The sequence below is a fragment of the Lagopus leucura genome, unplaced genomic scaffold, assembly GCF_019238085.1.
Source record: "Lagopus leucura isolate 7727_CA_CO unplaced genomic scaffold, USGS_WTPT01 Super-Scaffold_100004, whole genome shotgun sequence".
Taxonomy (NCBI): Eukaryota; Metazoa; Chordata; class Aves; order Galliformes; family Phasianidae; genus Lagopus; species Lagopus leucura.
In genome coordinates, this window is record NW_024962264.1 from 26,634,862 (window position 1) to 26,656,747 (window position 21,886).

Here is a 21,886-nt window from a genome sequence, read left to right on the forward strand (position 1 = left end):
AACTTGTCAGTTGCAGAGCTACTCAGTGCCACAATTGCCTTGCATCCCTGTTCACTGTGGTTTTGTGGGTGTCATTGGAGGAAGCCAGACTTCTGAGTGACCTCAGATATGTCAACAGCTCACCTGCAGCAGTAGCACCGATAAAGGAGAAGGGGAGAAAAGGCTGAAGAGCGTTTGAGTCCAGATGTGCTGTTAATGATTTCATTCCCTTGTTGAGAAGTGAATATGACAGATTGATCTAAAATGTTACTTAAAAAAAAAAAAAAGAAAAAAAAAGCTTTTAAAAAAAATGTTATCCAAATACCCTGGCTTGTTAGCGATGCTCTTACAGGATATGCAATTAGCCATGAGAGGGGGAAAAAAAGAGTCTACAGAGAAGTACCAAGATGCTCAGATATTCAGAAAGCTATTGCATTTTTTCAGCACTGACACAAGTGATAGTACCAGAATGTGGAAGGGATGTTTCTTTCAATAATTAATATCTAATACTATATATATATATATATATATACACCAGTATATATATATATATATCAGTATCTATCAATACTTAATCATGAAGAGTAAGTTAGTAGAATTAAGCAACAATTAATTTTTAAAAATTGTTGATGACTACTGATGTTATGTGTTACGCAGGACAAGGGAAATGGTTTTAAGTTGAGGGAGGGAAGATTTAGGTTGGATGTCAGAGAGAAATTCTTTAGGGAGAATGGTGAAGTGCTGGAACAGGCTGCTCAGAGAGGTTGTGGATGCTCCGTCCCTGGAGGTGTTCAAGGCCAGGTTGATGGGGCCCTGGTCTAGTATTAAATGTGGAGGTTGGTGGCCCTGCATGTGGCAGGGGGGTTGAAGATTCATGATCCTTGAGCTCCCTTCCAACCCCAGCCATTCTGTGAGTCTATGTTAAGGAGGATCTCAAGAAAGGAGAATGAGGTGTTGGGAACTGTGGGACCTGTGGGGCTTGCTGGGATAGTCACTTCTAGTTTGTGTCTTCTGGAATATTTCATGCTTATCATTCTGTACTTGGAGTTCACCCCATGGGATGTGTTCGTCCAGTAAACAGTTGCTCTTAAAACGGAAGTTCTGTGGGAGCGCTTAGTGTGCAATCTGGTCTTTCCCACTCTGGGAGTTTTTTGTTGTGCAAGAAAATTCATGGTTCTCTTTTTCCCCCTTTATTTGTCAGATCTTTCTTCCCTATGATGACGTAATTTCATGTATACTTATATCTTACAATGTGCATTGTGAAAAAACAGTATAAGGATGAATAATGCAGCAGACAAAAAGGTGATCTCAATAGCGGTACCTCCTGTTTGCAATGAAGAAGTGGCAGTTTATAATGATCCATATAAGGAGGGCGATTTTTAAAATCTATTTATTTTTCTTTTATTTTAGGTGTTTGGAAATGCTCCTCCAAGTACAATGACAGAAAAATTTTCTGATCTCTTACAATTCACTACTCAAGTGTCACGATTGATGGTGACTGAAATTCGACGGAGAGCATCAAATAAATCCACAGGTACTGCACGGGGCACAAAGTTGAGCTTTTGTACATGATGAAAGTGTGGGCATTGAAGTCTTAACAGGGAGAACATGTTCTGTTTCTTAGGGCTGAGAGAATGAGGCAAACTGAGTCCTCCTGCCTAGAGTATAAAGACAATTAAGTTCCACAAACTTGATAACTTGTTGAAGATGGGAGTACACTGAGATGCCTCATCTAGTAGGAGGACACAAAAGATCATGGAGATGGCTGCTGTAGCTTGCTCAGTGTGTTTGTTGGTGGTGTTTTGTCCCTCAGATATGTTTGTGTTTAAATTGTACCTTTAAATTATCTGTTGGCCTGAAAGCTAATAGGAAGATGTGGAATTATGGTGAGCAGAACATTAGGACCAGCATCCCCAGCACTGAGAAGATATGTCTTGGCCCATCTTTAAGGTCTGTTGAATGCCTGAGGGAGACTTCGTTCTATGCTGAACCATTGGTGTGTCAGACCCTGACTTCTTTCTGGAAGTTGCATTTTGGAAGATGATGTGCTGGGAAGGCGTGTTGCCTTAACCTTCCCCTTTGACTTCCTTGTCTGAGCATTGTTTCCTGGCAAGAGGGGAGTTTTTCTGAGCAATATCAAGTTTTTTGCCTTCCAGATGGTTTTAAGTTCTCTCCTGGCTTCTCAGTTTGGATTTGGTGGCAAATGAGGAAATAGCGAGCTAAAAAAGGCTCTGCAAAGTATTACACGTGATGTCAGCAGTCACAGATTGTGCCAATTGTAATTTCTTTCCATTTTAAGTAGAGTGAATACCAGGAAAGTATCCTGGATGGAAAAACAGCTACGGCAGATAGAACCTGTACTCTGCGGGGAGAGCAGGAGCACAGTGTCCATGTGTGTACAAGAGACATGAATGTCCAGCCAGCAGAAGGGTGGTGTTGGCTTGAATGTTCTTTTTGTTGGGGAGCACCTGTCACTCCTCCCTGCTGGATCTTACTAAGAACAGCCATCTATTTACTCAGTTCTTTACCCGTTATCTCTGCCTTGGCTGCTCCAAGATGGCCCGGTTTCTATCCTTGCAGCCCCAGAGTAGATTTTTTTTTTGTTGAACTTCGGGGCTTTTCTTCTTTTGTTCTTTTCTTTGCTAGGAAACTTAATTACAGTGACTTAAAAACACAAGTTAGTACTCTTGTAAGCTTTAATATGATGAATAGCAATAGTTTTATTAGGAGGAAAACAGTACTGTATTTTTTTGGTACAGTTAAGACCGCCATAACTTCTGTTGACATAACTTTTTTAGATTGAGTGTGGGAAGCCCTTGTAGCTAGCTCCATGCACTGCAATTACTTTGTGATTCTTGGCCAGGCCACAGAGTTGCATTTTGCTCTCTGTCAATGTCCAGTTAACAAACTGTTAAAATTCATGGGTTTTGTGCTGCTGTGCTGAACTATTTAGAGCTAGGTGAATGTTCCCTGTAACATTGAAAAGAGCTAGGCTTTTTAAAAGTACTTTCTTTTTCAGAGACAAAATAATTATGCTTAAATATTGTAAAGGTCCTTTTTCTACCAAACAAAATAACACAGTGTATCCTAATAGCTATTAGTAGGTAGAGTACGCTTTTAGAGTAAGAGCTCTGTGTGGGAAATATCTCTGAGAGTATCCAAATGCAGGTTCTTCATAGCATGAAGTGCTCAGTTTAAATGGACAAAATTGCTGAGCTTGTTTTTAGAAACAAAATTTCCTCACAAAGATTATTAAAAGTGAACTTCCCTTTTAGTTAACAAAAGGGAAAGAATTTTCAAAGAACTTGCTTTTTCTCTTTAAAGATGTAAATGCAGTTGGCAGTGTTTTCTAGTTGGAACTGTGGGATGATAAATGTTACCTGTTTTTTTTCTGTCTTGTGATGGAGCACAATGCAGTTTTTTCATCGGATCTTTTAATATTTAAGTAGTAGCTGTGTGCATAATGCCTGCCATCACAGACACGTCTCAGTTATTCTTGGCAAACTGCAGTTGTTTTCTCGGAACAGCATTTCATGATTCAGTAGTAACTATGCCAGCATTCTATCTTACGTAGTCTCTTAACACTGCCATTGTAGTGTTGAACTACAGTTTCAGCTCTACTGTTTCTCCAGTATGAATGTAGCCATGGAGTAATAAAGATGAAGACATTAGAACTGTTAGATTTTCTTCCACACTGAGGTCTGTCCTGTGGAGCAGTCGTAGTTTGCAGGTGACTGCAGTCACCATCTCTATGAGGACTGATGTCTGGTTTCCCTTGCCTCAACTTATTTTATTTGGGAAGGTGTTGGGTTACGGTTAAGACAGCTACCTCTGAATTCTTGAGCTGTCAGATTTTCAACAAATGCATCCCATTTCATGTCAGAATTGATTGAAAGATCATGATAGTGCTGTACTAAAATGGATGTCTAATCTCCTCTGTTTCTTGCATAGCCTGTTCTGAAATAAACCTTTTGGGAGCATCTGGCTCTGAGTTGGAAAAGATAGATTGCTGAAACGAGGTGCAGAGACAGTTGGAATGTGGATAAAATGAATGTGGTTGCTAACAGTCAGTTTGGCTACAGATGATGGGGAGCAAGTAGCACTTCATCTTCTGTATTTTGCAAAACACGTACCTTGGAGGCAAGCTCTTCCTGTTATATCACCACTGCTGCAAGATAAAATAAATATATAGCCTGGGTATTTCAACAACATGCCCTCATACGTTTGGCCCATCATTATAATTTGTGCCAGGGGCAAAAATGGCAGCAAAAATGAGTTCAGGCATCAGGTCTTACGTGTATGTTGAAGGATTGCAGCTGGGTCAGTGCAGGACAGGGTGCTCCCCCAGGCCTACTGTGCTGAGCTGGCTGCTGTGCAATGGGATGGGAGAGCTGCTCCTTGGGGCACAGCTGCCACGAGCCAAAGACCTTTTGGGTCATCTTTCCACTGAGTGCTGTACCTTCTGCCCAAGTCCCAGAGTGAGAAAACAAAAAGATTCATCATAGGGCTGGAATATTTTAACCCCTTTTAAGGTGAATTTCAAGCGTTGTTGTTTTATTTTTTTTCTTTTTGTTTAAATTATTCAGTGTAGGTGCTACTCTGCGTACATCACTGTTTTAGGTAGCTTTTAAATTCTCTTCTGTTGTGTCTCACCTTATTAATTTTATGCAGTGTATCATTGCATATTTGCAACGCTCTCTGTGAATCTGTCACAGTATTTACAAGTTCATACTAAATTCTCTATAGACTGTTAAGCTAATCCCTCCTTCCCTTCAGAAACAGCTTTTTCATTTATTATTTACACCCTATTGTTTTTGGTTGTTTTCCCCCCTTTTTTAATCAAACTTTGACCAGTAAAAGAAAAATATTTTAATTTCTGCATTTCTGTAATTTACAAGTTTAAAGACAACCATTATCTTACTTTAAAACCATGTTGGGAGACCAAATTGGTAACATTCCTCATTATAATGTTTAGCTGTAGCAGAAAACCACGTCAATGGTTTATATTCAGCCTTTGACAATATCTGCCTTTATTTTTCCCTTTTAAATTCTATTGATCTGCAAACTCTGCCTGTATTTTGCATTTTTACTACAGTTGACATCTGCCATTGTCAGCAGAACTGAGTGTTCAGTTTAAATTGCTAAGCGCTAAATGATATTTTGTGTTGTCCAAGTGCATCTTGTTTTTGTTAGGTGTTGTAGATGGCAGTTTACGAATGCGTATCTTTACGTACTCTTAATCAAGTGCGTACCTTCAGGCTCCTTCCACGTTGAGGTCTGAAGTTTTTCTGATAGTGCTGTTTGTAGCATCTGCACCTCTTGGAAGCACTGGGGCTGTATCGTGCTAACAGAGGAGTTAGGGGCTACACAGAGATATGCTGGTTAGCTGTTTGTCTGTTGAGCACAGAGTGGTAGGCTGGGGGTGAGCTGACCTGCTGTGAGTACACAATCACGTTTTCTTCCTTGTGCTTTTCCCCTTGACCTGTAGGTGACTTAGCTTTACTTGGCAATTGTATTTTGGGTTTACAGAAGCAGCTCCAAAGGGGAAGCAGAGCCCTATCTGTTAGCCATGAGGAATCAGTCTTGGTCAGGGACGGCTGCATCTTATTTCTTTCTGTTAACCTTTTAATTAATCTTAGATGCTATTTGTCAGATCTTCTGTGAGGTAAGTGATGTGTGACATCCTGGAAAGCTCATTCTTTTATCAGCTGGGCTGGTGAAGTGCTGGCACCGTTGAATTGTTTATCTTTTGCTGAGCAAACCTCTCATTCTTCAACGGGGCAAAAGGATCATCCTCTTCATATCTCCTGCTTGTGATGACAACACTGCACTATTCCTGATGGAATAAGGGTTTCTTGCCTCTTTAGTTTAAGGTGGTGCTTCTCTTACTTGTTGGCCCACTGAAACTATATGCTTCCTTGGGCATCTGAGTGTATTTCCAGGTATTCTCCTTGTAGAGCAGTGGGGGCTTGCTTAGAAGAGGGGTCCATGAAAAGCCTTACTGCCAACACACACTCTGGTGTGCATATGGACACTTTCCTTACCTACCCACCTAGTCTTTTGCCACTAGTACTATACTGAAGATAGCAGTACAATATGAAATAGCACAGTGATATTGGTCTGTTTACTAGAATATGTACGTAAATGCTGAAGTAACTCTTACTGCTGTTGCTATAGACAGGAACGTTTCCTTTAATGAAACGTTGCTTTTGTTAGCAATCTGAATAGAGCTTATCCTGTAGGTTTCTATTTGCTGCTCTTCTGAAGTCAGAGACACAAAGCATCCCTGCTGCCTCTTCTGTATGAAATTTCTTTGGTCATTGTATTCCATTTGGTTGTTGTATACCAAGCCTCCTTCCTGTATTTAGCAGCTCAGTGTTGAAAAATCTGACTACTGTACTCACTGTGGTTATAGCTGTGATCATAGTTATCTACTCATGCCTATAGAATGGTCAAGGTATTTATGTATGGATGTTACCTTATAGTTCTTCATCTCTTTGCTTCCTTGCTGTTCTTGCACGTCCAAATTCTAGATGTTGTGGCTTCTTGTGCAGAAGTTAAAAGCCTGAGGGTGTTGGGTCAGGCACAGAGAGCGTGGTATCAAAAGGATTTCTTGAGCACTGCAAAACAAGGAAAAATTACAAGCAATAAAGTAGGGCTACTGCTGACGATAGAAGTGAATCCTGGATAGTGTGCTGTCAAACCTGCTCAGAGCAGATGACAAAAGAACGTATTCCTGCACTTTAAATCCTGTCTGTGTTTTAGGTACTGCTCAATTAAGACTGACAGTTTTGAAGCAACTATTTATAGTGCTTGACTGCTCTGCTGTTTAGAATGCCAGCAGTGTGGCAGCTTTCTCAGAAGCACATACCTAACCTCTCAGTCTCTCACTTTCAAAGATACCAAGAGAGCCTGTGTTCCACAGGTGGCTTTTGAAAGCCGTGTCCAAAGGAGGCTGTTGGTACCCTGTTTGTTCTGTACTGCTCTGTTTATGGTCAATTTTTAGGACCAATTATTTCAGAAAACAAACTGCCCACCCAGAATTGGTAAGTTGACAAGTAAGTGGCTGTTTGCTGCATGTCTACCGTTTGGAACCTGCAATACCAAAGTGAGGGGAAATGCTGTCTGATTTTATTTTGGTCAGTCCCATTCAGGGATTTGGTGAATGCCTCCCCTTACTTCAGTCCCAGACTTGGAAAACCCGATGGTTTGTTCAGAAAAATTGTAGGGCAAAATAAGGCTGCAAAAACAAAATCTTTGGAAAAAAAACAGCCTTTACAAAACCAAAACAAGTGTTAATTTTTACCTGCAGTCTTTCTTTCTGTCTATTTTTCTTTAGGATTATGACTTCAAAAGTTGGTTGTTGGTTTTGTTTGTTTTTTTTTTTTCCTGGACATAAGTGAAAACCACATTTTCTTTGCAAGGCCTCTTAGGCCTTGAAAATTTCCAAGGCTGGAGCCAGCACAATCTTGCAGGGCCTGTCCCAGTGTCTGGCTGCCCGCAGAGCGGGAAGGTCTCCTTACACACAGTCTGGTCTCTTTTGTTTCAGTTTAAGCCACATGTCTCTTGCCTTGGGTCTCTGTGAAAAGCCAGGCTCCGACTCTTTGTAGCATCCCTGCTGTCAGCACTGGGGTGCTCTCCTTGTGCTGAGTGGGTCGTGGTTTTTCAGCCTCTCCTCACAGGGCAGTGCTCTGTTGTCTTGGTTGTCCTCTGCTGAGCTCCTTTTCATCATCATCTTTCCTGTACTGGGGTGGGACCAAAGCTGGGCGTAATGCTCAAGGTATTCTCCAGCAAGTTTCAAGTAGAGGGGTGCATTTACCTTAGAAGAAGCTCATGTACAGGTATACTGTGGGGAATCTGACAGAAGATGGAGCAGACAAAACAAGATTGAAGATGGATTCAACTGTAGACTTCTTTCTTGTTTTGTAATTTCATTGTAATTCCTCTCTTCATCAATATTACTTCTTTTTCAGTTCTAGCTGACATTGAAAGCATTGAAGATGATTGATGTGCAGTATTAACGCAAAACGATTTTAGGTTTTCCTTAAGTATTATGGGCACTTCCCATTATTGGCGTGACAGATGTCTTAACACGCATATATGTAGACAGCAATGAATTAGGACTTCATTTTTAGTTCATTTATATTCTTGTTTGTGTTGTATTTTGCTCATATTTATTAAGGATGACTTATTTCCCAGGCTGAATATTTAACTTATGCTCTCGTTGGTATAGAATCACTTCTGATTTCAAAAGTGGTCCCTTCCTCATGCTAAGTAACCATAAGTTGTTAGCATTTTCATCTTACAAAAAAAACCCAAACAAACAGTAGAATGGTGCTGAGGTAATTGTTGGTCTTTTTTACCTTTATTTTCCTGTTTTTATTCCTTCTGGCTTTTTGCATCTCTTTTCCTTTAGTCCTGTCTGTTTATTGTCCATACTGTTGTTTCAGTGCAGTTCCTCACCCTCTCCCCCCAGCCCCAGGCCATGAATATCAGCTTTTCCTACAGAAATTCCTAAGTGATAGGGAATTAATACACCTGAAAAAGAGTAAGTTGTGTTTGGTAAACCTAAAATGCTTAAAGAACAGTTGCTGCTTGCAACTGCACAACCTGACTTCTGGTTGAAAACACGATACTTAAAATATACTTTTTACAGCCTAGATTAGTGTCAGAGCCAAGTGCATGTGGAAGGCAAGAATGTGTATTGGGAGAGAATAGGCCTGAACCTAGTCCTTTTCTTGCCTTTTTCAATTATTACTTTTTTTTCCTGCAAGCATTACTTTAGAGCTGGATTCTTGCTTAGCGCACAGACTGTTGAGAGGAAGTTTTCCATGCTGCAGACTTTAAAACTAAATTTATATTTCTCTTCCCTTCTTTTCACCCGGTCCCCCTTACAGAGGCTGCAAGTCGTGCCATCGTCCAGTTTCTGGAAATCAATCAAAGTGAAGAAGCAAGTAGAGGTTGGATGTTGCTCACTACAATTAATTTACTAGCTTCGTCAGGACAGGTTAGTCTTAAACAGCAATGCTTAATGAAAGTTGGGGGCTTGGAGACGCGCAAGAATCACAATAACGAACTGTGAGAACACACTGAATGATGCTCTGGGCTACTTTCTGCTTTCTGTGTTAAGGTCTCTTTTTGCTGAGGTGCCACAGAATTTCTGCTTCAGCTCCTGGTGGTTTCAACTGCCTAAAAATCGTTCTTTTGGAACTTGAAGTTAGAATTATTGCAGGCAATTGTTATTGTTCCCCAAAGGCTTCTTGAACGTGCTGCTGCGTAGCCTCCATAGAGATTCATGTCACATGCACTGCCTAAATCACTCAGTCTCAATACCTGCCCCCCAGTTTATGTAGGATGCATTACTAGAAGGGGAAGCCAAAAGCAATGATGAACAAATGGTATCACAAACATTACTGCTTCTGCCTTTGGTTCCGCTGCTTGCTCACATTAGAGAACCAATCTGTGGCAACGTACAGGCTGCTGTGTGTTTTGCCCTTTCTGCTCTAATTTGCCATTAGAACTCAGCATGTCGTCTGCCATACATTTAGTATGTCACCAGCCTCCGCCCAATTTGGCTTTCCTTACCAATAATGCTTTCTTGTTTTCTTTTGCTTTGCTCCCTATTCCTACTTCTAATTTCTTGCCATCCAAATGCAAGAATTGACTAATTGTGTGCTCATTTGTGCTGTTAAATAGATGGTTAATGAGGGCTTGGCTGAACTGTTGTAATCGACTTGCAAGCTCCTGTTGGCAGAGGCTGTTGGTTTTGGTTTCTGTAGTGCAGGGACTGCTTCTGACTGTGGCTGTTAGGTGCTACTGTAGTGTAAATAAATTAGGATGCTGTTTTTAAGGTTACTACTTAGGTAGGAGTTTGCAAATAGATGGTAAGTCTGTACTGCCATCTGGACAGCTCGGAAGGGTTAGAAGGAAGAACCAGTGTCTGCGTCAACTGTATTACAGGAGCATAACATTTTGAGTATAATAATCTGCTCAGCTGTGGTTTTGCTCTATTTTCTTTCTCCCCAGAAAACCGTGGACTGCATGACTACAATGTCAGTGCCTTCCACACTCGTTAAATGTCTGTATCTGTTTTTTGACCTTCCACATGTGCCTGAGGTAGTTGGAGGAGCACAGAATGAGCTACCTCTCGCAGAGCGCCGAGCGCTACTACAGAAAGTCTTTGTACAGGTAAGAAAGGTAAAATAGGTCATAGATCTTACAAAAAGAGGGGAAATGCTTTTTGAGAATTCTCCAGAAACTGTTCTCACTTGATTCTTTGCAAACTGCAGTCTTAGAGTTTCTGGAAGCACAGATGAGTTTTAAGTCTTGTCCTGTTTGTCCTGTGATTTCTGTCCTCAGCAAGTGTTTCTTCAAAAAAAATCACTGCACCTCTTCCACACAGCTATCTAAAGGGAGCAAAGCATTTGCTGTTGTTCTGCTTTAATCTGATGTTTGGTATCTTTGGCCATTGTTGATTGAAATAGACACAGTAAAAAATATGAGTATTGTTAATAATCTGTGAGTTAATTTCACATATCCTGATTTCCTTTTACTTACAGAAGTAAACAATGCATTTGGAAGTAATTTAAATATGAGGGTAAACCATCTTAGCTTGCATTTACTGTTAGAGTTATCCCTCATGTTTTTCCAGATGCTTTTCTCCAGATTTGCCAGGGAGACCAGGGAACCTGCTCCTGCTTTCCAAGTTCCAAATGGAGTTTTTGTGAAGGAATTCCCATATGTTCTCGTGGCTAAACTGTTAGAACAAGCAGACTCAATGGTCATACTGTCAGTTCCCATGTACACATTGGAATGAACTACATAACCACACACACAAAACTGTAGGAGCCTGTTGGTAATCATCGCCTTCAGTGATATGAAGGCAGTGCTGAGATTTGTAAGTGTAAATTTGTACAGCGTTTTGATGCCTGTGCTACAAAAATAAAGATCAGACTTATTCTCACAATTACTAGCTACACTGTCTGCCCGGTGACAGTCACTATATTGGAATGTAGCCATTTTCTTCTTTTGGCTTTTTTTGTCTTAGTACAGCACTTTTTCTTCCGAAGCAGAAATCATGATGTGCTGTGAGCTACCTTTCAGAAGTTGCATTGCTGTATTTCAGTTAGCAGAGTTAAAAAACGGTGGAAGTTACCCAGATGTTTCCCTAATATGCTACTTCTCTGCTCTTTTCTATCCCTCATCAAGGGCCATCAAGTAGCGCTCTGAAATGAGTTAGCTGGAGTGGGTGAGGCTTCAGGTAGCCCCCATGCTCTGCTTTTTGTTTTAATTTCTGTGTCTCCTTGGGGTGCAGGTAGCTTTCTAAAATCTTCCTTATGTTTTCTGGGAAAGAGGCTCAGCTTCCTGCAGAAGACAGAAAGTGAACAACAAATGTCCTTAGAAAATGCACAAAAGAGAACACATAATGTACTGACAGGCTGCACTGCTGCATATTATGTGTGTGTGTATGTATATATATATATATATATATATATATATATATATATATATATATAATCTGCCTTTGCTCAGGGGCATGATTTAGTGGAGGGTTGCTAGTTAGGGTAGTAAGGTTAGGTCATGGTTGGACTTGATGATCTTTAAGAACTTTTCTAACCTGAGCAATTCTATGATTCTGTGATTCTGTATTGTCTTGTTTAAGGTAATGTGGTAATTCGGATCCAGGATACAGGCTTTCAGATAGGAAAGGCTACAGCAACACTACAGCCCTATCAAGCTTCCTGGGCTGTTTTTGTTGATTGAGAAGGTACAGATGTTGCTCTGCCAGCAGCTTTTCAGTGAACTTCCCTGCATTAGGAAGGAACGTAATGATTTGCCTCTCAGAGCCTTTAGACCACTGCAGGATTCAAACTTGTGAATCAGTGAACGACTGATTATAGAAGTAAGGAATATACTGGTACCCAAAACAAGCATGCTGTTTTACCTGAGAGATTTATTTAAGTTCTGCTGCTGGTGTTTTGCTAATAATCTTCACCTGAATTGAGTCCTGAAGTAGCCACGTGTTAAATAGCCTTGTCTTTGTTTTTCTATTTTAAATTAATAAGCTAAGGGAGAAAAGCACATAGCTTCTTCTAACGTGCACACTACATGGAAGGAAGTTTTAACTTTTCCTAAGTCTAGGCAGAAATGGCAATACCAATAGCAAGATAATAATGCTGGACGTTTACTGACTTCCTGTTTCAGATCTTAGTAAAACTGTGCAGTTTTGTGTCTCCTGCGGAAGAACTGGCTCAAAAGGATGATTTGCAGCTTTTATTCAGTGCAATAACGTCATGGTGCCCTCCCTATAATCTGCCTTGGAGGAAGAGTGCAGGGGAAGTACTGATGACCATATCGCGTCACGGCCTTAGTGTCAATGTAGTGAAATACATTCACGGTATGTGTCTTTCTCCAGTATTAGTTATTTATTTATCTTTGATTGCTTTACTAATAGTGAAATAGGCATGAAAACTGTAGATTGAAGAAAACTTGTGGGCTTTTTGTTCGGACCTAGGTCTTGATGTACATGTGACATTCATTCCAGGGTGTTTGTTTTTCAATTCATTTTGTTTCACACAATCTAAAACAAAATAGCAGTGTTTTCCTATTGCTTTGCTGCAGAGCCTCTGATAACTAGGAAGACAGATTCTGTCTCACTGTTGCTACTGTTTGGGTAACTTCAGTAACTGCTTCTATTGAAAAATGCTCATTGTGCAGATGAATAGGTTTGTCATTTTTGTTGCTAGAATTAATTCTTAAGGGAATTTTGTTGCTTGCTGCCCAGTGTTTGAATTAGCAGCAGCCACGTTGCCTAGGTGCTGCTCTAGCTGGCAACTCAAGTGTAGGGACATCTGAGGAAACTGCAGGAAGAGGAACCAGCTCAGAGTGTTCTGCTGACGCATTTTGTGCTATTAGAAGCCTAGAAAAGCATCTGCCCTGTAGTAAATACTGGTGCATTATGAAAATCAGGGAGAGCTAATTTGGATATGCTGAAAGAATGTTCTTTGTCTGACATTTCACTTCTGCGGGAAGTGCTGGGTCAGACTGATATAGCCACCAGTAATTTGCTGTTTACTCTGTTATGCAGGGCATCAAGGGGCTGTTATACTCTGAACACAGAGAAAACTGAGTAACAGAGAGACACTGGGAAATGCTTGAGGGAGTCTGGTGCGAATGTGGAGCCCCAAGTACTTATTAAGGGTGTGTTGGAACAGCTAGCTTGTATCCAGCCAGCCCTGCCAGTTCCCCAAGCTCAAAAACATTATCCACCTAGCCCAGGGCTCTCCAGCCTTTGCTTGGCTGTCGCCCACACCTCTTACAGGGGCACAGTTCTCAGTTCCTGTGCCACTAGTGTGACAGCCACCAACAGAACGAAGCAGCCAGAACCATTCAGTTTTACCTCCTGGTCTTATTTTGAGGGAAATAGTGTCCTGTTTTTGGTATGGAAACTAGTATATACAGGGGGAGATGGTGAGAAATTTTGGAAGCTAAACCTACCAAATACTTTACCCTCAATGCATCTATAAAGGAATTGCTCAGTGTTTGCTTCAGAAGGGCTGCTGCCACACTAGTTAGTGGCTAAGGACTTGTGAGAGCAAAGTGAAATGACAACTGGTGTCAGAGATGATAGTATGCATGGGGAGAGCCTTGAGAACAAATTCCTGAATGAAAATAGTGGTGTGGCATTAATTTAAAGTATGAGTGTTGAGTTATTTAATGTTTGAGATATGAAATTTGGTAAAACGTATTTACGACATTGTATTTAGGGCTTTCAAGACAGTGGCACCATCTAAGTGCATATTTATTTTTTTTTTCAGTTGAAACACTTGTTTCAGTGAGCCAACATTCTTACCACAAATTATAGTAGTCTGTGGTTACTGTTTCCCCACGCTGTGGCAAGCAAATTTTTACAAGGTGCTGCAAAACCTTTTTGGCAGTTTATGAAAGATGTCACCCTGTCTCTGCATACTTCACAGTAAATGTTAATCTGTTTTTTCTTGCACTAGCAGCATCTTTTCAATTCCAGTGAGAAAATAGTGAGTGGACAGCATCTCTTAGAAGCACAAATCAGACATCAGTTAAATGTTTTCAGATTAGATTTTAAAGCTGATAATTACTTTGCATGCAACTGTAGCAAGCTTCTGATGGATTTATGATGATACATTAAAGTGAACCTGACTTAAGAGATAATGTGTCAGGAGACTAATATTAGAGAAAAGTTAAGGCTTTTCTTCACACACAAAGAAACATCTGCTTGCTTATTGGGTTTTGATATGAACTTTTGGGAAGCTCTCTAATCTGTCTAGCTAGAAATACTTGCACTTTCGTGTAAATACTGGAAAGTTTGAGTAGGGAGTCACTGAAGAGGCTTATCTTTGAAACCTGAAATCTGAGTACAGATTTGGGAAAGGGTTTTGGAATGTGCCAGTGGAACATGAGAGAGATGTAGAATGAGACAAGCTGTCTGCTTTGCCTCAGGATTCTTAGACCTGCATGTAATGCCAGCCAAGGTATTCCTGACCAGGGGAGCCATGCAGTGAATGTTCTGTGTCAGGTTTTACCTAACACCATAGTATACGTATTATAGTTCAGGGCTTTCTATAACTGTTTTTAAATACAGAATAGGATCTTTTAGAATTATTAAAACAGTTCATATTTTTTTCTTGTTTGACTGATTTTCCCAGGTGAACTTTTCAAATAAAAGTTGGTATTTATCTGCTCAGTCGTCGTCTTCAAGAGGTAAAGATTATCCAAGGGAGGACAGGGCTGGCAGAAAAAGGATAGGAATTGAATCTGAAACTACTCATCTCTAGGAATTCTGTCAGGCTAAATGTTGCATGATAAGAGATAATGAAGTAACCATTACCTTTTTGCTATGTTTCATTTAAAAACTGTTTTCATTTCAGTGATTAATGTCAGTAAAATCCTACATTTCTTACAATTCTTTGCAGAAAAAGAATGTTTGTCCACGTGTGTTCAGAACATGCAGCAGTCTGATGACCTTTCTCCCCTTGAAATCGTTGAGATGTTTGCTGGGCTTTCTTGTTTTCTCAAAGATTCCAGTGATGTATCACAAACACTACTGGATGATTTTAGGATATGGCAAGGATACAACTTCCTCTGTGATCTCCTCCTCAGGTATGTAAAAAGAATGCAGACAGATGGCTGTGAGCTCTTTAAAAAAAAAAAAAAAAGATTTCCTATTAAAGAATAGTTCAATGGATTTAAATGGAAAATAATGGTTGTAAGTTGCTATGAAATGAAGACTGTAGGACCAGAACATCAAGTTACATGCTTCTCTCCTGCTATGAAACTACGTTGTTTAGGTTATTATTCCTTGGTGCTGTTTTGTTTTGTTTTGTTTTGTTTTTTTACTAAATCATCTTTTATGATAAAAGAAGCGAGTACTGTACTGTTGGTGCTGATGTTTGTTATTCAAACACGAGCTGCTAACGCAGAAATGGAATCTGTATGTACATGTTATCATGTGTATGGGAGTCAGAGATGGTGGGAAACAGCACTGTAATAGCCATTAATGAGAAAAGTTAATGTGAAGAGCTAACTCTGTTTTTTGTTTTGGATTCTGAGTTGTTAGTTTTTGTACCCAAATATTAGAACTTAATTTCCTATACTGTGCTACGTTTTTATGTTTGTTTGTTTGTTTTTTAAAGAATATCAGACTTTATTGTGGCATAAGAAATCCTTAGTGACAGTTAGAATCATGCATAAATTGCCATCTGTGCCGAAATTGCTACAATACATGTTATGTTATTGTTCTTTCAGTATAAATTGTGGTTCTGAGTATGAATTAAATTATTTGAATGAATGCTTTGTTAGATATCAAAAACTTGTTGTTTTCTAGAAACTGTCAGTTGGAGGTTAGGCAGAATTTGAGGAATGTGCTGTCATGAGCAATTTCATTTTCAAGCATAAAAGCGATCTGTACATCAAGTGTTTTAAACTGAGTTTCTCCTGAGCTTGCTCATTTTCTCAGCCAAAGAGTGGAGATTCCCTGGCAGGTGTATGAGAAGAGGCAGAGGAGTGTGTGTTTGTGTGTCTGAAAAAGGAGAGCACAGTCACACAGCGCACCAGTTTGTCATTTGACACGACAGAGTTAAAATACAGCAATGTGTTATCCTTACTTCTTTGTGAACTGTCTCCAGAAAAACTGCTGAAGACCTTGCAAGAAATTCTTGGAAGAAGGTCTTCCAGTATGCGGTACTGTCATGAGGATGACTGTCATGTAGGAGTATGAAATGTGGGCACTGGGAGTCCAGTCACAAAGAAGGAAGGCTTTGGAGCTGATAAGGCAAAATAGGACGTGAAAATATTGACTTAATAAGATATTTCCAGAAGACACTGTCTGTGAAGAACAAAGGGCAGGGTGTGTGGAGGATTCTCATAATAGTGATGGATGGGCTAAGTCCTTCTGTAATGGTGGTGTGAATGAGGTTCAGCCATTGTTCTCACTGTGGAGAAGATGCAGGATGCAGAATGAGTTTATCAGCATGAAGCAAAATACTGCTTACACTGCATAAGCAAATAAGGGATTGTGGTTCCTGTCTTTCTCCTCAGGTCTGTACAGACTTAGAATGCAATGAAACATTTGATGACTTTCAAGTGCCTTCCCAGCTACAAGACAATTGCATAGCAATTCAGTTGTTCAGTTGGTTTCCTGCTGATTTATGCAGACAGAGGTGATGTTGGGAGCAAGCTGGCCTGTTGGTGCTGCTGGTTCCAACTACCCCTTTGCTGCCTTCCTCTGCCCTGTCACTGCAGCCCCATGGTCTTTAACTGGGCAATTTTCATGGGATTAAGAGAAAGCTGTTTGCTCATGCTGTCTTCCTTAGTTTTGTCCTCCTGAAACAGTAATATGTGAATAACAAGATTTGAATGTGTAAGCAGTTGATTGGAACTGAGAAGAATAATCTGGGTTTTAATGGTTTGTGTTTTTTTTTCTTCTTTTTTTTTTTTTTTTAATTTTCTCTGACTGAATTACTATCAGTAAGTGGTGACTAGAATTAGATGTGACAATTTCTACCCTCTAGGATTTCTGTATAAGAGTCTGTAGTTCTAAAAAAGATACTTGACTGTGCACTTCTAGGTATTCTGTTTCTAGTAAGACTATTTCTTTAACACAAATTATCAGCTATAAGTGTGCCACAGTAGATTAAGTGCAGGTTTATTTACTGACAGACTATCTAGGTATTTGCCTATCAGCTTCCTATTCATAAGAGGATTTGTCATGGAATGGTTTGGGTTGGAAGGGACCTTAAAACCCCTCCAGTTACAGTGCCCCTGCTGTGGATTAGTTGCCATCCACCAGCTCCCTTCAAGTACTGGAAAGCCACAGTGAGGTTTCTCCCCAGAGCCTTTTCTCCTCCGGGCTGAACAAGCCCATCTCTATCAAGCTGTCTCTATAGGAGAGGTGCTCCAGCCCTCTGATCATTTTTGTGACCTTCCTCTGGACCCATTTCAACAGCTCTGCATTATTCCTGTAGTGGGGGCCCCAGGCTTGAATACAGTACTCCAGGTGGGACCTCACTAGAGCAGAGCAGAGAGAGAAAATCCATCTCCTCACCTCTCTTGCCCTGCTGCCACTCCTCTTTTTATGCAGGATACAACTGGCCTTCTGGGTAATTTAGAAATAAATGTTAATATCTGTGCAGCTTTCTAGCAGGCTGTTGAGTTCACGGCAAGATTTATGAAGTGAATTTCTAAGTGAAATAAATGTATGCTGTCATAAATCCGTTAATGTTTGACTGACTGAATGGTTAGAAATGTGAATGGAGAACGTGTGAAGTAGCGTACAGGGTACTTGAGGTTATTCTCTAAGTTAACAGGGAAAAATGAAAGAAGTCATTGATGACGGTGATTTGAGTTGAAATGGACTTGTGCTAACACAGTCTTCTGTCATTTTTGTATCCTTTAGATTAGAACAGGCAAAAGAGGCTGAATCAAAGGATGCTTTGAAGGACCTGGTTAATTTGATTACTTCCTTAACAACATATGGTGTAAATGAATTGAAACCAGCTGGTGTTACCACCGGGGTACCTTTCCTACTACCTGGATTTGCAGTGCCACAGCCTGCAGGCAAAGGTGAGAGTTTTTTCCCTCTTTCACTCTGTTTTAAAATGTAAACAATAAAATGCAGAGAAGCTGTGTACTATGCAAACTGCTTGCTATTGAGTATAAATTCTTTTACTAAAATTGCTTATTGAAACCCTTGGTTACATTGTCCTAGAGGTCCTTTTTCTTTGGGTTTAATACTTAAAAAAAAGTGAATGTACACTTTTGTGGCTTTTTTTTTTGTTTTTTGGGGGTTTTTTTGAGAACTATAGGGCAAATGAAACATCTGCACGAAGCTCATGACATCTGTTTGGATGTTTTAAGGGATTATCAATATGGGAAGATGCACGGATTTGATTTACAGTGTTTTAATCTGACCTCACAAAAGTTACAACTTACTGAAGGGTTATGTGCTGCTTTGGTGGTGGTTTTGTTTTGTTTTGTTTTGTTTTAATTGTGGAGATTTGCTTTCTGTTACACTTGCTAAAACTGACAAAAGCTTTTTTGTGAGCTGTTGTTTCATTGCCAGTGAGTATTCAGAGTGGTGGGAGTGGTGAAACCTGTTGTGTGCTTGCAGCCACAGTGAATTATGATATGGATCTAAGGCTGAGAAAGTTTGCAGGGGAAATATTTTTATAAAAACAGAATTTTGATTCTACACACTAAAAATACAGTTTGAATTTGTATGTAAGGAAAGGACTGTGGAGTTTAGCAGGTGACTGTGGAGCTGGCTTGCTTATTGGACTTCTCTCTGGTTTTAGTAACATTAGAGATATTTGCGAAGGTTTGTGATATGATAGGGTGATCTTTATAGCTTGGTATGCTTATGGATTTACTCAGACTATTTCTCTTGTATATCTACTCTCTTTGGACAATCACTTTTCTGGCGTTGAGAAAGTTCATTATTTGTGGAATCTGTTTTCCCTTTGCGCTAAACAGGAAAAGATGATATAAGCAGAGTTAAGTTTGTTCATGTTCGGGTAATAACACTGATTTTTTTTGCCTGAGCTAATCAGCATTGATGATATGGTAACATAAGAACCCATCGTCTCTTACGTTCTCAAAAAAAAACCCCACCTCATATTTCATTTTATCATGTTTGTCATGACATCTGTCTGTTCCTTTTATTTCTCAGTTCTGTTGATGAGTTATCTGTGGAGAACGTATTCACACATTGCCTTAATTGCTTTTATTTAAATCTTTTTAGGTTTTGAACTCTGTAGAGCTGCTGAAGATTTGGTTTCTTCAGGGGTCCTTGTAACAATCAAAGATAATGCATTAGTCTGCTTGATTGCCTGAAACAACTGTTTATACTCAATTAGAACATAACCAGTTGTGTCTGTCACTGCCTATGTTTCTTTCATGTTTATTGAACTCCATCCACTTTCCAACATTTTTCATTTTAAAGAAAGCATGCAGAACACCTTTTAGAAATGAATGAATATGACTTGCAATTTACTGTGAATATTCTTCCAATAAGTGAAACTTGCATGTAACTTTTCAAGGAAGTTTCTTGTTCCTTTCTGGAGGAATACAGCAGGGAAAGTTGTAAGGTTAGACACTGAGATAATTTAATTTTCTTCTAAATTGGACAGCTGAGTTTGTAAAAGATGGAGACAGTAGTATTCCATAGAGCATACACAAGAAATCGAGATTCTTCTTTTACAAAAGGTTTGGAAATCATGTTAATGGTTTACTTTTAGCTTGTTTGAAGGTAAGGTTTTATTGTTAGATTATCCCGATTTTCTTTTACACTTGTATTTTTTTTCCAAAGGATATTTATTATGAGGTGGTTCTTACACAGTGGGATTGGACCACTATGAGTTGTACCATCCTTATAAAAGTTACTACATTGAGCTTTGAGGAGACTTTCTAGTAGGGTAATGTTTACACTGTCCATTGAAAGTTATTGATGCCACAGGAACACATGTAAGTGAAGTGGTCTTTGGCTAAATGTATGAGATCTGATTGAAATTTATGGCACTTAAAAGAAGTTTGGTGTAGCTTTTAGAGATGGAAAGTCTCTGTGGCAGTAGTACTAGCACAGATTCTTCCATTTGTTCTAATTCCCTGATTATTGATAGTAATAGACCTTGCCAAAGCTTTCTTATTCACAGGCTGATTCCCAAAAGCCACCCCAGTGCCATCATCTGATACTGATATGACTATTGGTGTAAAATTCTAATGCAGAACTGAGCAAGAGCATGCTCTCTGTTGAAGTCTTCTGCAGCCCTCTGGAGTTTCTCTGTACTTAGCTCTCTTTTATGACACAGAATTTCAAAGAGTGAACAGAATGTGATAACTCAGAGGCCATGCGTGCTGTTCAGCTTTGAACTCAACTGATAAGGCTTTGTCATTGCTTATTGGTCTGTTAAGTGAAGGTGATCAGGTGCACGTTCTTCTGAACTTAGCCAACCTAAAACTTGTGAAGGATGTAGTGGTCTTCTGTATTACAGAATGCAGAACACTTTACTGCTTCCGTAATGTGTTTTCTTGCACACCAGATAGATGATACGCAGGCTTTATTTTTTTTCTCCAGAACTGTATCTCCTTGCAAATTTTAAAAATAGGTCACCTTACTTCCCTATTTGGAAGAAACTGTCATTCACTTAGCTGCATGTGTAAACACTTGCTTTCAAAGACAAAGACGTCATCTGAAAGAGTAGTAAATCATAGGATTTGCAATATAATCGGTATGCAAAGGCTTCTTCGAAGAGCCCATTTTAATTAAAAAAGTAACATGACTTAGTAGAATGCATGGAATGTTATTAGTAAGTGTGCTCATTGAGACAATCAAGAACTTTCACTTTTTTCTTCCTATCCCACTTTGTTTTCTAATTTAGGTCACAGCGTGAGGAACATTCAAGCGTTTTCCGTCCTTCAGAATGCATTCTTGAAAGCAAAAACTAGCTATCTAGCACAAATTATCCTTGATGCCATCACAAATATTTATATGGCGGACAATGCCAATTACTTCGTTTTGGAATCGCAGCACACGTTGTCTCAGTTTGCAGAGAAAATTTCTAAACTTCCAGAAGTGCAGACCAAATACTTTGAGATGCTGGAATTTGTTGTCTTCAGCTTGAATTACATACCCTGTAAAGAACTGATCAGTGTGAGCATCCTTTTAAAATCCAGCACTTCTTATCACTGTAGCATCATTGCCATGAAGACGCTCCTGAAATTCACCCGTCACGACTACATCTTTAAGGATGTCTTCAGGGAGGTGGGGCTTTTGGAGGTGATGGTAAATCTTCTTCATAAATATGCAGCCCTTCTGAAAGATCCCACTCAGGCTTTGAATGATCAAGGTAGCGTGTGGTCTTCCATTTTACTAATGCATGTATTTTTGGCTGGGAATGCTGGAGGATAATGGATATGAGGAAAACAAAGAAAGATGGAATGCGTATCTTAAGGGCAGAGTTCTGGCAGGTATTTCTGTGTCATCCCATAAACACACTGGGGTTCCCTCTCCCTTTCTGTCCTTCACAAGGCAATCTCAGAATATCAAAGTAATTTACTTTTTCAAAGACTTTCAGTGTATTGTTTTTAATGTTATTTTCTGTATATCAAAAGAAAGAGTGAAGAAACAATAGGTAGCCTGCCAATTTCTCCCCCACTTCACCCTAGTTCTCTTGACTGGCCCCCTGGGAGTGCTAATAAAACTCTTCATGGGGTTATGTATTTAAGTTTACTGACTTCTTTTTAAAAGACATTAGGCCTATATTCTAATAAGAATATTACAAAAAGAAATTATATCTGTTTTCATGTCCAAAATTGGAAATCTCAGAGTTAAGCCACTAATTGCTTGGCAAGTACAAACCATATTTGCATGCTT

General features: G+C 39.6%; 1 protein-coding gene across 5 annotated transcripts in view; it reads left to right on the forward strand.

The window, feature by feature from the left end:
• The window catches only part of WDFY3 (WD repeat and FYVE domain containing 3), a 140,410-nt gene that overhangs the window by 37,549 nt on the left and 80,975 nt on the right, over positions 1-21,886 (forward strand). For all 5 annotated transcript variants that reach the window (XM_042870783.1, XM_042870784.1, XM_042870785.1 and 2 more), the window contains exons 4-10: positions 1,390-1,513; positions 8,877-8,986; positions 10,006-10,167; positions 12,184-12,376; positions 14,931-15,117; positions 17,912-18,078; positions 20,892-21,359. In XM_042870783.1, coding sequence (XP_042726717.1) covers positions 1,390-1,513; positions 8,877-8,986; positions 10,006-10,167; positions 12,184-12,376; positions 14,931-15,117; positions 17,912-18,078; positions 20,892-21,359 — 1,411 coding nt within the window. The remainder of the gene's footprint in view (positions 1-1,389; positions 1,514-8,876; positions 8,987-10,005; positions 10,168-12,183; positions 12,377-14,930; positions 15,118-17,911; positions 18,079-20,891; positions 21,360-21,886) is intronic.